The sequence below is a fragment of the Artibeus jamaicensis genome, unplaced genomic scaffold, assembly GCF_021234435.1.
Source record: "Artibeus jamaicensis isolate MK-2021 breed Jamaican fruit bat unplaced genomic scaffold, CSHL_Jam_final contig_1803, whole genome shotgun sequence".
NCBI lineage: Eukaryota > Metazoa > Chordata > Mammalia > Chiroptera > Phyllostomidae > Artibeus > Artibeus jamaicensis.
In genome coordinates, this window is record NW_026521356.1 from 584,437 (window position 1) to 598,362 (window position 13,926).

General features: G+C 39.2%; 1 protein-coding gene across 1 annotated transcript in view; it reads right to left on the bottom strand.

Moving 5' to 3' along the window:
• Window positions 1-13,926, bottom strand: part of LOC119055665 (adenylate cyclase type 10-like) — a 44,785-nt gene that overhangs the window by 18,385 nt on the left and 12,474 nt on the right. The window contains exons 10-18 of the mRNA XM_037153915.2: window positions 10,421-10,497; window positions 10,128-10,317; window positions 9,605-9,660; window positions 8,692-8,845; window positions 8,340-8,529; window positions 6,855-6,941; window positions 5,276-5,547; window positions 4,662-4,798; window positions 3,859-3,987 (exon numbers count right to left, since the gene is read on the bottom strand). Coding sequence (XP_037009810.2) covers window positions 3,859-3,987; window positions 4,662-4,798; window positions 5,276-5,547; window positions 6,855-6,941; window positions 8,340-8,529; window positions 8,692-8,845; window positions 9,605-9,660; window positions 10,128-10,317; window positions 10,421-10,497 — 1,292 coding nt within the window. The remainder of the gene's footprint in view (window positions 1-3,858; window positions 3,988-4,661; window positions 4,799-5,275; window positions 5,548-6,854; window positions 6,942-8,339; window positions 8,530-8,691; window positions 8,846-9,604; window positions 9,661-10,127; window positions 10,318-10,420; window positions 10,498-13,926) is intronic.

Here is a 13,926-nt window from a genome sequence, read left to right on the forward strand (position 1 = left end):
TCTCCTTCATTTTCATCTTGGCTAATGTAATTATGATGTGCCTTGGTGTGTTCCTCGGGTCCACCTTCTTTGGGACTGAGCTTCTTGGACTTCTTGGAAGTCTATTTCCTTTGCCAGATTGGGGAAGTTCTCCTTTATTATTTGTTCAAATAAGTTTTCCACTTGTTGCTCTTCCTCTTCCCCTCCTGGTACCCCTATAATTTGGATGTTGGAACATTTAAAGATGTCTTAGAGGTTCTTAAGCCTCTCCTCATTGTTTTGAATTCTTATTTCTTCGTTCATTTGTTTCTTTCTTCCTTCTGGACCACTCCATTGATTTGAGTCCCAGTTTTTGTTCTATCACTATTGGTTCCCTGTGCATTTTCCATTTCACTTAGTTTAGCCTTCATTTTTTCACCTAACTTGCAACCAAAATCAATCTCTTCTGTGAGCATCCTGATCATCAGTGTTTTGAAACTGTGCATCTGATAGGTTGGCTAGCTCTTTGTTGCTTAGAAGTATTGGCTCTGGGGCTTTGATCTGTTCTGTTTGAGCCATAATGTTTTTGTCTGTTTGCACCTGTTATGTATGAGGGGCAGAGTCTTAGGTGTTCACCAGAGTGGGGCAACCCAGTTGCTGGGTTGTGATACTGTACATGGGGGTGGGGTCGGAGAGGGAGCAATGGTGCTTGTTCTGCTCTCTCTCAAATTTCAGTCCCCTCTGCCACTTTCCACAAGCAAATTGGGCCCTTCTGGTGCTGGTTCCCAGGTAGGTGGGCTTGTGTATGTTCTAGGACCCTGTGGGTCTCTCCGATGAACTGTCTTGTGAGGCTGGAAGCCTCTCCTGGGACCTCAACCCCTGAAAGTTTTTCTAATCAGTGCTTTTAGGCTTTATTTCCCATCGCTGGGGTCCTGGGTTGTGCGGTCTGTCTCACTGCCCATTTTTTTTTGCCAGGTTTATGTGCATGCAAATGTGTGTCCACGGTCAGCCAACCAACCACCCTGTGCACCTCACTGGGTTGGGTCTGCTTGTTTCCTCCCCATGCCTGCATCTGCCAACCACTGCCTCTTTCTGCTGGGACCCCTCTCCTCCGGCTGCTGACTCTGCCCCTCTTACTGGTCTGGATGAATGGTTCATTGTTGTTGGACTTTAGTACAGTTCAATTTTCTATTCTGGTTGTGTTCTTGTTTCTAAATCTTTGTTGTCCTTAGTTTGGTTGTGCAAGGAGGTACAGTATTTCCACCTACGCCTCCACCTTGGCCCAGAAGTCTCAATTTCCTCTCATTCTTATCCCAATAACATATTAGCTATTGGCAGAATTATATACTAAAAGTACAAATATAATCATGTCAGTCTTCTTCTTAAATACTTTTATAACTTATGTGGCCTTTCATAATCTAACTTTGGCCTTTCAATTAGACCTTGGGTTTGCAGACTGAGCCATTCATTTTAGCTTATGAATTAATATAACTTTTTTCCTTCTCTGTGGATAATGCTGAACTTGGGTTAACTTTCTAGTGCTTTCTCAGGATCCTGATAAAATGAGAATGCCCAGCTGAGTTACCAGGTAATAGTACTTACACTAAAAATGATCTCTCCCCCATAGCTAAGGCTAAGTGAGCAACCTTTCCCACCATAAGCTACTAAAAAGACAAAGTTTATCCCTCTGGCAGGGGCTTCGCCTCTGCTCCTTTTACTTCACCCTGCCTGGTCCCCAGTGCTTGCTCAGTTAGCTAGTGACAGGTAAGACTCCTCAAGGGAGGGATGACCTAAAACAGGTACTATCATGGAGCCCCTAGGGAAGGACTTGGGGGCTACAGAAAAGGGTTGATGAACCCTCATCCCTTGGCTTTGACATAGCCTGAGTCCTCATTCTGTCTTCAAGAAGTCTGCTAATCTCTTGGCTGCCTTACTTCTCCTGCCTGATTTAAGCCTGAAGCAATGCCAGTGGTGGGCGCAGCCCTGTGCTGGAAAGGGTGGGTTTCCTAAGGCAGTCAGGCCTAAGAAAGAATATGTAAAATCCTGTGAAACCTGCTTTGTTCAGAATGCTCTCAATTAAATGATAAGGGTCCAAGCAGGAAGTTACTTTGTTCCTCAAAGTTTTATAGCCCTTTAGCTATCTGACCCTGACTCAAAATAGGCCCTCAGAGTTCCTTGTATGTTATCTATTGTTTGATCCTTACTGCCTGACAATGATTAATGAGCTTTACCTAGATCCAATAAAAGCTTGTCAAGGCAAGGGTCTTGGTGCTCTCCTCTTGAGAGAGTGGCCATGCTGTCCCTTTTCCTCCATAGGGGAAAAAATTATCTCTCATTGGAAACCAAACTTGGATTAGAAAACTGTGAATGAACTATAAATATCTAGGGGTAAGCCACAGCTTTGGGATTCCTTGGGTATAGTAAATCTTGTAACAGGTCACGTCCCTTGCAGGGCCTGGAAGTTATGCTGTTATAAGAGATACAACTTTTTACCTGGGGCGTGGGGCTTCTATGTACCTATCCATCATTGTCTCATTCCATCACACCTAAGCTGTTCCTTCAGGCTCCAGAGAAGAGCAGTGAAAACTGTTGTGAGGATACCCATTAAAAAAACCAGCAGCTGCTGTTCTATTATCACGCTGTATTTCCTGACCTGTGTCCTTCTAAGTTAAGAAAGCCATTGCCAAGTGTGGCCTGTCATAGTTGTAGGAGTATGCACTGTGTACATGGACTTAAAACCCCCCGAATGAATAGCTTATAAAAGTTAATATTCACTGAACATTTATTACGTGTCATGACTTATTTCATTTAATCTTTAGCTAACCCTATGAATTAGGAGTTATCATTACCTTCATTTGAATGATGAGAAGACTAAAACTTACATAAGTTAATTTATCTAAGGTTCACAGCCAGTAGAGGAGCCAACAGTCTCCTCCCCTAAGTCTTTCTAACTCCAGGGTCCTGGCTTTTTTTCTTTCTTTTTTTTAGAGGTGGGGAAAAGGGGAGAGTGGGAGAAAAAACAGAGAGAAAGAAACATTGATGTGAGAGAGAAACATCAATGGCTGCCTCCCATATGTTTCCCAACTGGGGATGGAACTCGCAACCTAGGCATGTGCCCAGATTGGGAATTGAACTGGTGACTTGGGAATTGAACCAGCGACTCTTCCGGTACAGGGGACAATGCTCCAATCAACTGAGCCATACCAGTCAGGGTCAGAGACCTGGCTCTTAACTACCATTGTGTTCTGTACTGCTATTTTATACGCATGTCACATATTTTCAGCAAGGCCATCTATGACTTGAAGTATGCTTATTCATCATCATAACCCTCCCGAGGGCTTAATATAGTACACTGCCCACCAAACTCTTGAATATTTTTAAAAAACTCATCTCTAAAAAGAAGAGCATCCCTGTCCAATTATGCCTAACTAATTCTAATGGCTTCTTTATCGCACAAGTCATTATAAACTTACTTTGCACTCTTTTTATTAAACTACTGCTATGTGCATAACACTGTCTCTTCACTAGTAACATAAATTTTCTTAAATTTCACCAACATTATCTCTCTTGCTTACTGTTCCTCCAGCATAGGAATATGCACAAAGGGAAGCTCAGGACATAATTTTTATTAAACAACTAAAAAAACTTTTCCAGATAACCACTTATCCCCAAAGAACAATGTGCTCACTTAAGTAAACCATTACTCAAGTAACACCATAAGTCTTTAAAGGGCTCTCTTGGCAGTATCAGAACTTATTTCTGGAAAACAGGTTTTTTTTTTTTTTTTTTAAAGAAAATGAAGCTGGCATGATGATAAGAGACGTATACTCAATGACCCACCAAATGCCTAATTACATTAACAACTGTCATTGGTTCACTTAAGTTTTTCAAGGGACCTGCCTTTTAACAATGGTGGGAGAAGCACTGTATTCAAGTTCACATCATCCTTAATGATGCAGACATTAAGTTCCTGGTTTTCTTCAGAGCTGGCAGGGGAAATATTATGCATTGTGGATTTCATGGCACTGGCTGTAGAGAAAGAAAACAATGACTGAGGAAATCACCATGCTCAGTGACTGTAGTTTTAATGGAACAAAAATACAAGAATTTAGTCAAGAAACAAACGATGAAGATGAATGGAGCATATCACATTTAAAGTGGTTTACCCCCACCCATCCTGCCTGTTCTCTAATTTTCTCTTAGAAACTAACATTTTCTGCACCATATGGTATGACACTCTCTCTTCCTGTTTACCTTTCAATAGCCCTCACTTCTATTATATCACAACTGTAGGATGCCCTTCTAGATTTACACATACTTCCTTTCTTCTCTTCCACTCTCCTTCCTTCTCCCATTTCAGCCATCCAAATAAATCCTCAAGTCATCCTTCTCTTAAGTAGTGTGACATTCTATATTGAATTTTCATGTTTATAAATCCCCTCTAGTGACTGTCACGTTTCTAGATCCCATTTTCCCATTCCCACCACCTGCGCTGCTCAAAAAGGAATTACAGTAGGTTGATAGACTCAGGTTATCTGAGGCAGGTATTTAGTATTTTCACCCTAGCTGTGTATTATTTATATAGTTCCCTTAGCTAGGAAAGCCTACTCCTACCTATAAGGTCAGAAGAGAATAAGCATGTACCTTATAAGGGTGGGGTGATGCAGCTGGACCAGGGTAGAACCCTGGGAAGCTAGGCTTACCTGAGAGGGTCTCCCACTTGTTGTTCTCCTCCTCCTCCTTTTGTAGGTCATGAAAGAGCAGTATGTCCTTTGAGAGAAGGTCCTGGCATAGGACCTCACAGTAAAGGGGGTTCCCCAAGCATCTGCGGAGAAGGTAGCTGTAGAGATATAAGTGAGCGCTGACTAAAGATACCCACTTGAAGAGAGCCAATCATGAGGGTATTTCATAGTGGGACTTTCTTCTTTTGTTGAAGTCAGCTTTTGATATACACTAACTGCTGCTGAGAAAAGCAGCAGCACAGAAATATAAAAAAAATTCTGATTGGCTATAAAAAGTATTTTGGCAGTAACTATTCTTTCTTAACTATTTTGCTTCTATCAGTGTTAAAACAAACTAAGGTCCACTTGCTAAATGGCCTGGCAGAAACTGGCCTGACTACATATAACTGATACATTAAGTAAGCCATCCAAGTCCTGTGGATAACTGCCCTGTGAAAGCCTGGTGGATAGCCCAGAGAAGTAGCCCCTTACTGGTTTAGGACACTGTCTACCCTTACATCTAGACTTGGGTCTCACCATGGTTACTAATGCCATTCCTCCCTTAATGAAGTGTCCAGCTAGCCCTAGCCACTCACGTTTGCAGCTCTCGGGGGATGCTCACCACCCCCAGTTCCCAACACGCCATTCTCAAAAGTGAGTTTGCTGCTAACTGCGAAATGGGCATCAGCGTAGCCTGAGGGCTCTGCAGGAAGTGCTGGGCCCCGCCACACAGGGAGAAGGTAGGCGTCAATGTCATCACCATGATGATAGGCACACTGGAGAGCAATGTTCCCAAAAACTCCCAGGAAGCTGCATCCATATGCTGTGCCTCGTCAATGAGGAAAATCAGTGGTGTTTCCCTCACTGCCTGGAAATAACAGCAAAAAGACAATGACAACCTCTGATTAGAGGTGAAGTCACCCAATTTGCGAATCTACTGTGAATTTCCCATCAACAATTTAAATAAAATGTCAACACATTTATTTATTTATACAGGCTGAGGTTTTCAGAGTAAAATGTATCCTAAGTCCAGGTAATATTTTACTTTGTAAATATAAAATATAGCCTGTATATTTAATTCCTAAAGAAATCTACTGAGTTCCTTGGACAAGAAAATACTCTGACAATAAGATAAAGTAAGTATCAAAATATTCTCCAGATCAAACAAAGCTTTCAAATATTTCATTTGCAAAGGCTTCAAATTGTGTGGAAATTCACACTTTAAATTAGTAATTTCCAAAGCAGGTTACAAATCAGAATTTCCTGGGAGTGCTGCTCAAACTACCAATTACTAGGCCCCACTCATGCAGACTTCTAAAAAATGTATTTACTTTTATCCACTTTCCCCATTTAATGAAGTGTCCATTTTAATGTGTTTATCATTTAACCTTATGTTTGTATTTTGTTTTATAAGCATGCATGGTTGTTTTGTCAGTAATATTACTTTTACATAAGTGGTACTGTATTGCAGATCCCATTATTTGTCTCTCTTTGTTAAGGACTGTACGATCACCTGTGTTACTGTTATTGTCTATTTCCTTACTTGTAACTTCCCCATTTAGTCCATAGTGTTCATCCATGAGTTCATGTCAGTGCCTCCCTGGCCACCACAAACAAACACTGTAATAAATAGACTCCCTGGAATATATATCTAGGAGTGGAATTGCTGGGTCTAGAAAATGTGTGTTCTTAAAATTTGAGTTATTACTTTTACATTGCTTTCCAGAATGGCTATATCAGTTTCTGCTCTTACAGATTCTATAATTCTGGGTTGAGGGCCTTAGTATCTGTATTTTTCATAGCTCTCAATCTGTACTTAGAAACTACTGTTTTAAATTATTAGAATTTCATTAAGAAACAGGGTCAAAAACCAAAGCGGGGTAGGATCAAGAATGGGAAATGGGATGGCTAGGGTGGGGGGAAAATGGAGACAACTGTACTTGAACAATAATAAAAAAAAAGCTAAAAAGAAAAAGAAGTGGTTAGAAAAGAGCAAAGACCTTTATTGTATGCTGTGCTATATGATGGATTCAAGGTTAAAGACAGAAACAATGAAGATATCAACAAACAGACAGGTGAAGAAATACCTAAATCCAGTTTGATATGGATAGATTAAAATAAGCATAAACCATTTCCATATATTAAGAGTTAATGGTATGTAACAAAAGTACCCACCTTCTGTAGCACTTGAAAAAAACATGCTTTAATTTTCTTTTGTTTGGCCAGGTCATCCATGTGTGAAACTTTGAAGGATAAGGAAAACTGACCAGAAAAATTATTCATATATTAGCATTCAAAATGACAATCTAATAAAAATATACAAGTTCCCCAAAGGAAATAGAAAATTACCCTATTTTGAGTGAGAATGGGTTTCTATAGCACTGGGCATAGTGTCACAAACACCCATATGTAGTGCAGAGGGTCAGACTGGAAGTCCACTGGCGGTTAGAGACAGAGAGCTACTTTCCATACCAGACTCCGGCAAACCCTTTAAGGTCATGACTAATGAATGAAATAATAGGTGGGGCTTAGCAATGTCACCATGGACAGCTCCAGTACCCCAATTATTCCAAGTAAACCAGGATGAATGTATACATGAATCTTATCAGAAACAATTGTCCCTGGCTGGTGTAGCTCAGTGGATTGAGCATGGGCCTGTGAAGCAAAGGGTCACTGGTTCAATTCTCAGTCAGGGCACATGCCTGGGTTGTAGGCCAGGTCCCCAGTAGGGGAAACATGAGAGGCAACCACACATTGATGTTTCTCTTCCTCTCTTTCTCTTTCCCTTCCCCTCTCTCTAAATAAATAAATAAATAAATAAATAAATAAATAAATAAATAAATAAATAAATTTAAAAAAGAAAAGAAACAATTGCAATGGACATCACCTAACATTGTTTCTTGTGCTAGACCAAGGCACATTAGCTACCGTGGACCTGAGAGCTAATGTAGGGCTACTCCTTAACCACGGGCCAGAGCCAGAGCCCTAGGCAAGGCCTATGTTAAGACACGGTTATGCTGAGGGATTGAACAGATTTTAATTTTCTCTATTTGCCATTAAATATAGTGCTTTATAGGCTGGGTAGATCAGGAGAAGTGATGGAGGATAAAAAGATGAAAATAGTGGACCAGGGAATTCTTAGCCTACTCTCCACTGGGTTCCACATGCACCCTAGACCACTGGAAGCTTTTGAGATTCAGCTGCCAGTTTAAGAGACATACTCCATGGCTAGGGAAAGTAAAGGTAGGTTTAAAGAACAAAACATTGCAAACTGACTAGAGAATGCATGAACACAATTCCTGGGGATGCTTGATTGGTCAGGATCATCTTGATGGATTTAGCACTTTCACCTTTACAATGGAATCTCTTATATACCATCATCTTGGAAATCCATGCAAAAACCATATAAATACTACGCTTGTCATTTCTATAGGTGAAAAGAAATTGAGGCTCAGAGAGGCAAAGTGATTTGTGCCAGGACACACAACTAGCAAGTGTCAGAGTCAGTCCTAGAATTCACTCTCCTCAAACAAGAGAAATACTGGACTTTGGTGTCTAAGGGATTTCAAATCTCACTCCTGCCACTGCTAACCATGTGTTCTTAGGCCATATATACATCAACATCAGTAATCCAATTCAGAAAGCCACTGCTTTCATTACCTTGACAAAGAAGAGCTCATTAAAAAGGCAGTGAAGTGGTTCCTCCACCACCCCATGGAGCTGTTTGTATAGGCACTCTTGCCGGTAGTAGGCTGGGCATATGTCGATCTCAAAGAAGATGGCCATGAGGGTCTGGATGGCATAGAAGCACTGCTTGGAATCTGCTTCCTTCAGCTTCAATGACAACACCCTGGTGAATGTTACTATAGTCACAGAGAGTCCTCTGACCCATAAAGAGGTTACTCACTCTACCAGCCCAAGGATGCTAAACCTAATAATACAAGAGTCTCACCAAGAAGGGAAAGGAGCCCCAAGAGAAGCACATGTTAACTGAGAAAGCAGGAGTCTTTACCTGTGCCCTTCCTTCTGGGCCAGTAAGTTTATTTCAGCTAATAGCTGGCTTTTTCCATAGCCCTTTCCACCTTCATACAGAACTGCTTGTCCCTTCTTCTGGTGCAAGCATCCCTGCTGTGCCATTCGGAAGGCTTCCAGTTCTTTCTCCCGGTCTGTACAGAGATAGGCAGCACCTAACACTCCAGTGCTTTTTTCAGTAGACAATCTATTTATTTAAATTAACTTGAAAAATTAAGCCTCAGAATGTGTTCCCATCCACCCCCTCCAGAATTCTTGGCAAAGAATCCCATTCTTTGGTGAGGCTTCAGATATCTTTCTAGAAAATTAACTCTGGACTATACAGACATGTGTGCTGGGCTTGGTGGTTTGCTACAGAGCCTAAGCAATGACATTCTGGACAGTCAGGTACCACGTGGACATATGGCTACTTTATCTTCTTAGCTTTCCATAAAAGTTTCCATATTAACAATTTTAGTTGAAGTCCATTACTGCTATATACAGAGAGTTAATGATCTAATAGATATAGATAAAATAAATATAAAGGTAGAAAATTTGTAGTGTAAGTGGCAACAATTTTGGTTCTATCTTCACTATCTAAGGGCAAGGAATTTCCCTAGAAAGGTGTGCCGCAACAAGCTGGTCGGATCTCAATAGCTGAACTCTGACTCACAAAGATGCTCACGAAATGTTGGTACTTCTCAGGCAAAGTGATTGGGCTCTACCTAACATTGAAAGAGTCAGTATGAAAAATAAATGGTGAGTCCTCTTCAAAATGACCATGAATTCACTAAGAAGGCTGCTATCTATTTTTAATACAGTTTAGAAGCATTCAGTTTTGAATTGTTTTTTAATCACATTAACCATCTATAGCTGAAAAAAAAATACAATTTAAGGTAGAAAAGAAAACGCACCTAACAAAGGGTGATTTTTATTTCTCTCTCTGACCAAATGTCTCTTCCCAAACATTCTAGGGAAAAAGACAAAGGGAAATGTATCTATTAAAAATAGACTGGAATAAATAAATAATACTCATATCTCTAAATAGACAGAGGGAAAATTGTCCTTATATGCAAATACTTTCAGATCACTCAAGAGATGCAGAATTCTGTACAAAAGGGATTTGTAAAATCTAAAAAGTTTTGGGAGAAGGGAAGAAGTATTATTGATTGTTCTAGGTTCAGGGAAGTATGAAGTACACAAAGAAAAAAGAACATCTAGAATAATGAACTATTGCTATTCTCTTCCTATTAGAAAACAAGAAGTTCACTGAGGAACTAGCTAAAACTAAACATAAATGAAGGTCTCAGACACAAAGCTCTCCTCTTATGTCTCTTATTTCAGCAGACTGGTACTAGAAGCATCTTTCTAATTTCATACCATCACTGATTACTCCTATGCCCTGATCTGAATGAATGATCACACAATGACACTCACATACATCTTCTATGGCCAAGATATTCATACATCTTCCCAGGGTTGGAGATGTTTTTCATCATCTTCTCTGGAAGTTTCTTGAAGTTGTATGCAGGTAGCATGGATCTTAGGTAAGTTACTTCATCACAAGACACCAAACCTGGATAAGCAGTTATCATTCTGGCCACAAGGTTCACTTTTGGGCCAATAACTATGTCACGGAGACAGAAAAGAAAAGGATGCAGAATTTTGGATCGCCTCCTCCACCTTTACCCCCTAAGTCAGGGCACTAACAGTCCAGCGTCCTGTTCTACCTGTATATTCATGTCTTGCTATTGCCCCAACCACGCCACAGAACACTGGTCCATTGGTGATACTGATGGAAACAAGCCTGGGGATCAGAAAAGCAACAATGGGTAAATACTCAGTCAGATGCCTATAGGTCAGGCACTAGATCTGCTACTATCTAGATCCAGAAGACTAGTTTTAGAGGCCAGAATGGAAAAGGCCAGAGGCTGCTGTTAGTCATTAGCACATCATGGGTACAAAGTACTGAATATTAGGGAAATAACCAAAAGGAACAAAATGGTCCCTCTAATCCAGGAGTTTTAGTTGGGGAGTAATTGTTAGTAAAAAAACCTAAAAATAGGTTTTATATCTGTCAGATACTTTATAAGCTTTTTGAAGTACTTTCAAATTGATTACTTCACCTGATTCTTTAAGGGATACTTAACAACAAACATGTGAAATATATAGGGCACATATTTGAACCCCATTTGACAAAAAAAAAAAAAAAAAAAAAAAAAAGAACCCACAGGAACAACAAGGAGCTAATTTTCTTTCCCAGAGTTACACAGCAGAAGTCATGAATATAATCAGAATGAGAATCCAGGCCTCCTGACTCCTGGACCAATGTTATTTCTACTATACACCACACTGCCTCAGATAAAACCCCAAAATTAAATAGATCAACAAATGTTAGAACAGAGTTAATGGATTGAATAATGCTAGAATGTCAGAGTAAGGAATAACCAGAAGGTCACACTGCTGATGGAAGGCTTCCTAAAGCAAATTAGATATTAAAATAAATTTTAAAAATTAAATAAAAATTTTTAATCCATTCATACATGCATACGTTCATTCATTTAACAAGCTGAGAAGTATGTACAGTACCAAGCACTGGGCTGGATATGTAAACAATGAGACCTGTACAAATACACGCTTCCCTGGAGAAGTTCAGTCTGGTGAGGAGGGTGGTAGGGAATGAGGAAAGTGAAAAGGCATATTCATAGTTTAACAAGACAAATACTACATATTAGTGATTGGTACAGCAAATTAACAGAGCAAATAGGAGGGAAGCATTACCTGCAGAGTAGAAAAAGTATTTCATAAAGGAGAGGACATGTGATCATACCTTGAAAATGCCAAAGTGGGGCAAAAGCATTCTGTTTAGTGGAAAAAGGCATAGGCTTTGAGGGGTCTGACACGCTTCTGCAAAACTAAATATTGTATTTTGCTGTGTATAATGAGCTCCCCATGTACAGTGTGCACCCACGTTTTTGGCCCAGAATTTCGAGGAACAAATCTTTCATTTTAATTTTTAAATCCAATTATTTATTTATTTATATTTAAAAACAAAATTGATGATCATATTCTAGGATATTATTTTGCATATGGATGTCATTTTGCTTTCTACAGTTATACTTTTAATGCATTAGCATATATAAAAGAACTAAAATCATTTATATAGAACAGAATTAGTACTACCCATGTATAATGTGCATCCTTATTCTTTACTCAAAAATTTGGGCAAAAAAATATGCATTATACATGGCAAAATATGGTAGTTCAATAAGGCTAGAGCACAAAAGGTGTTTAGAGTAGGGAAACATGAATGGAGAAGTGGCTCTACATCAGCCGTGGATGGAAAAGCACTGGAAGTATGAATTATTTTTTAAAAGGGCATATACAGTTCTAGGTGAGGCAAAGGCTCAAAGGTGGCAACGGACAGAGAATAGGTTTACTTGATTGATATGAAAATTTCCTGTGACAGGTAACAAGATGTATGGATGGAGAATGAGGGTGCAGTGAGCAGTTTTAAGTTAAATGTACAAATAAACAATTTTCAGTTGCTCATAAAGCATGAACAGTGACAACATTCCTAGCATTACTGTTTTCTGAGACATTAAAATTCTCTTGCAGAATTTACAGAAATGATAGGATTGAAGACTCTTACCATTCATTCACTGGGCCCATTGCCCAGGATGACTACAAGAGATACTCAAGACAAGAACCAGGCAGTTGGTTCTGCTACCATACCAAGGACAAAACTAAAAATCTTCTAAAGTTTCATCATGCTTCCTTTGTCTAAAACATCGTTTCCCACTTTCTCCACCTACTGAACTTGCTTTCTTGTCAACCTGGCTTGAAAGTCATTTCTATAGTCAAGACATCTCTGGCATCTCTGGTGAGAATTAACTGTTTCTTCCCATAGCAGTTTGTTGCAGCTCCTACAGCATTTTATTCCTGCAGTTATTTTTCTTGTTTCCTTTTAAATTAAATTTATTGGGGGTAACACTGGTTGATAACATTATATAAGTTTTACATGTGCATCATCATCTGCATATTCCACTGTGTACTCACTGCAGTTATATTTCAATGTATTAAAGATAGTTGTTTACTTAGCTGAGGTAAGTAGTGTCTCACTTCTCTATGTCCATGAAACCTAGCACAATAAATGGCTCATAGTTGTGTTCAACCAATGTTTGTTGCATGCATGCAGTTATGCATGCAAGAAACTCAGCTATTCACAAGATAGTGATAAGGAAAAATAATACTTTTCTCACTTGGTTACTTCTTATTTCTTTTTTTTTTTTTGTATTTTACAATCCCTCTGGCAGTCCATGTTCCTTTCTTCTTTTAAAAAATGTTCTTCATTGATGAAGAATATATTCTTTCTTCATTATATATAAATATACAAGTCAATGCACAATTTAATAGCAGAATAGCCCATCACTGGATGGGATGGCCCAGCACACCCACAGTGGAGATAAGATTTGAAAGTAGGTTGTAGTAGCATCTGCAGATCCCACATGCCTGAAAGAAATGTCAACACATATCTGTCTTGGGCTAAGAGTCTGAGTATATACGAAGCAACTGTAGCATCTTTTTTATCTGTAAAATAAGGAGTTGGATCAGATAATCTAAATTTTTTCAATTCTAACATTTTATGAGTATGTCTTTACAATTATATCACATTGGTAATATATGTTATTCTTTTGGGGGAGTATTTGCATTTTATAAGAGGCAGTGGTGGGATAATGAAAATGACAGAACTGGAGGACAGAAGATCTGGGTCTCATTACCAGCTCTGCTACATGCTAGTAATTTCTCTTCTGTGGTCTTAGTTTCCTCATGTGGAAAAGAGGAATAAAAATTTTCACATGAGTAGCATACATGAAAGTATTCTGTAAATTTTAAAGTGCTATATAAATGTGTGATATAATTTTATTTATCTTGAATAAGTATAGCAAGCAAATAAATCTTTAACTTAATGTTAACAGTAGAAATAACTGGTTTTCAAATTCATTCATGTTACACTTTCCCCATAGTTTTCTGGTGGAGGAAAAAAAAGTTATTTGAGAAATTTCAACCAACCTTGTCATTGTGAGACTAGTGGAAAAATGGAATTTTCTCTACCTATATTAGGACTAGGAGTTTATAGAAGGTGGGAGGGTGAGGTAGGTGCATAGGAGGGTGATCATATCAGTGTGGATTCCAGAAAAACTAATGGGTCTGGAAAAGACCAAGAGCGAAAGCC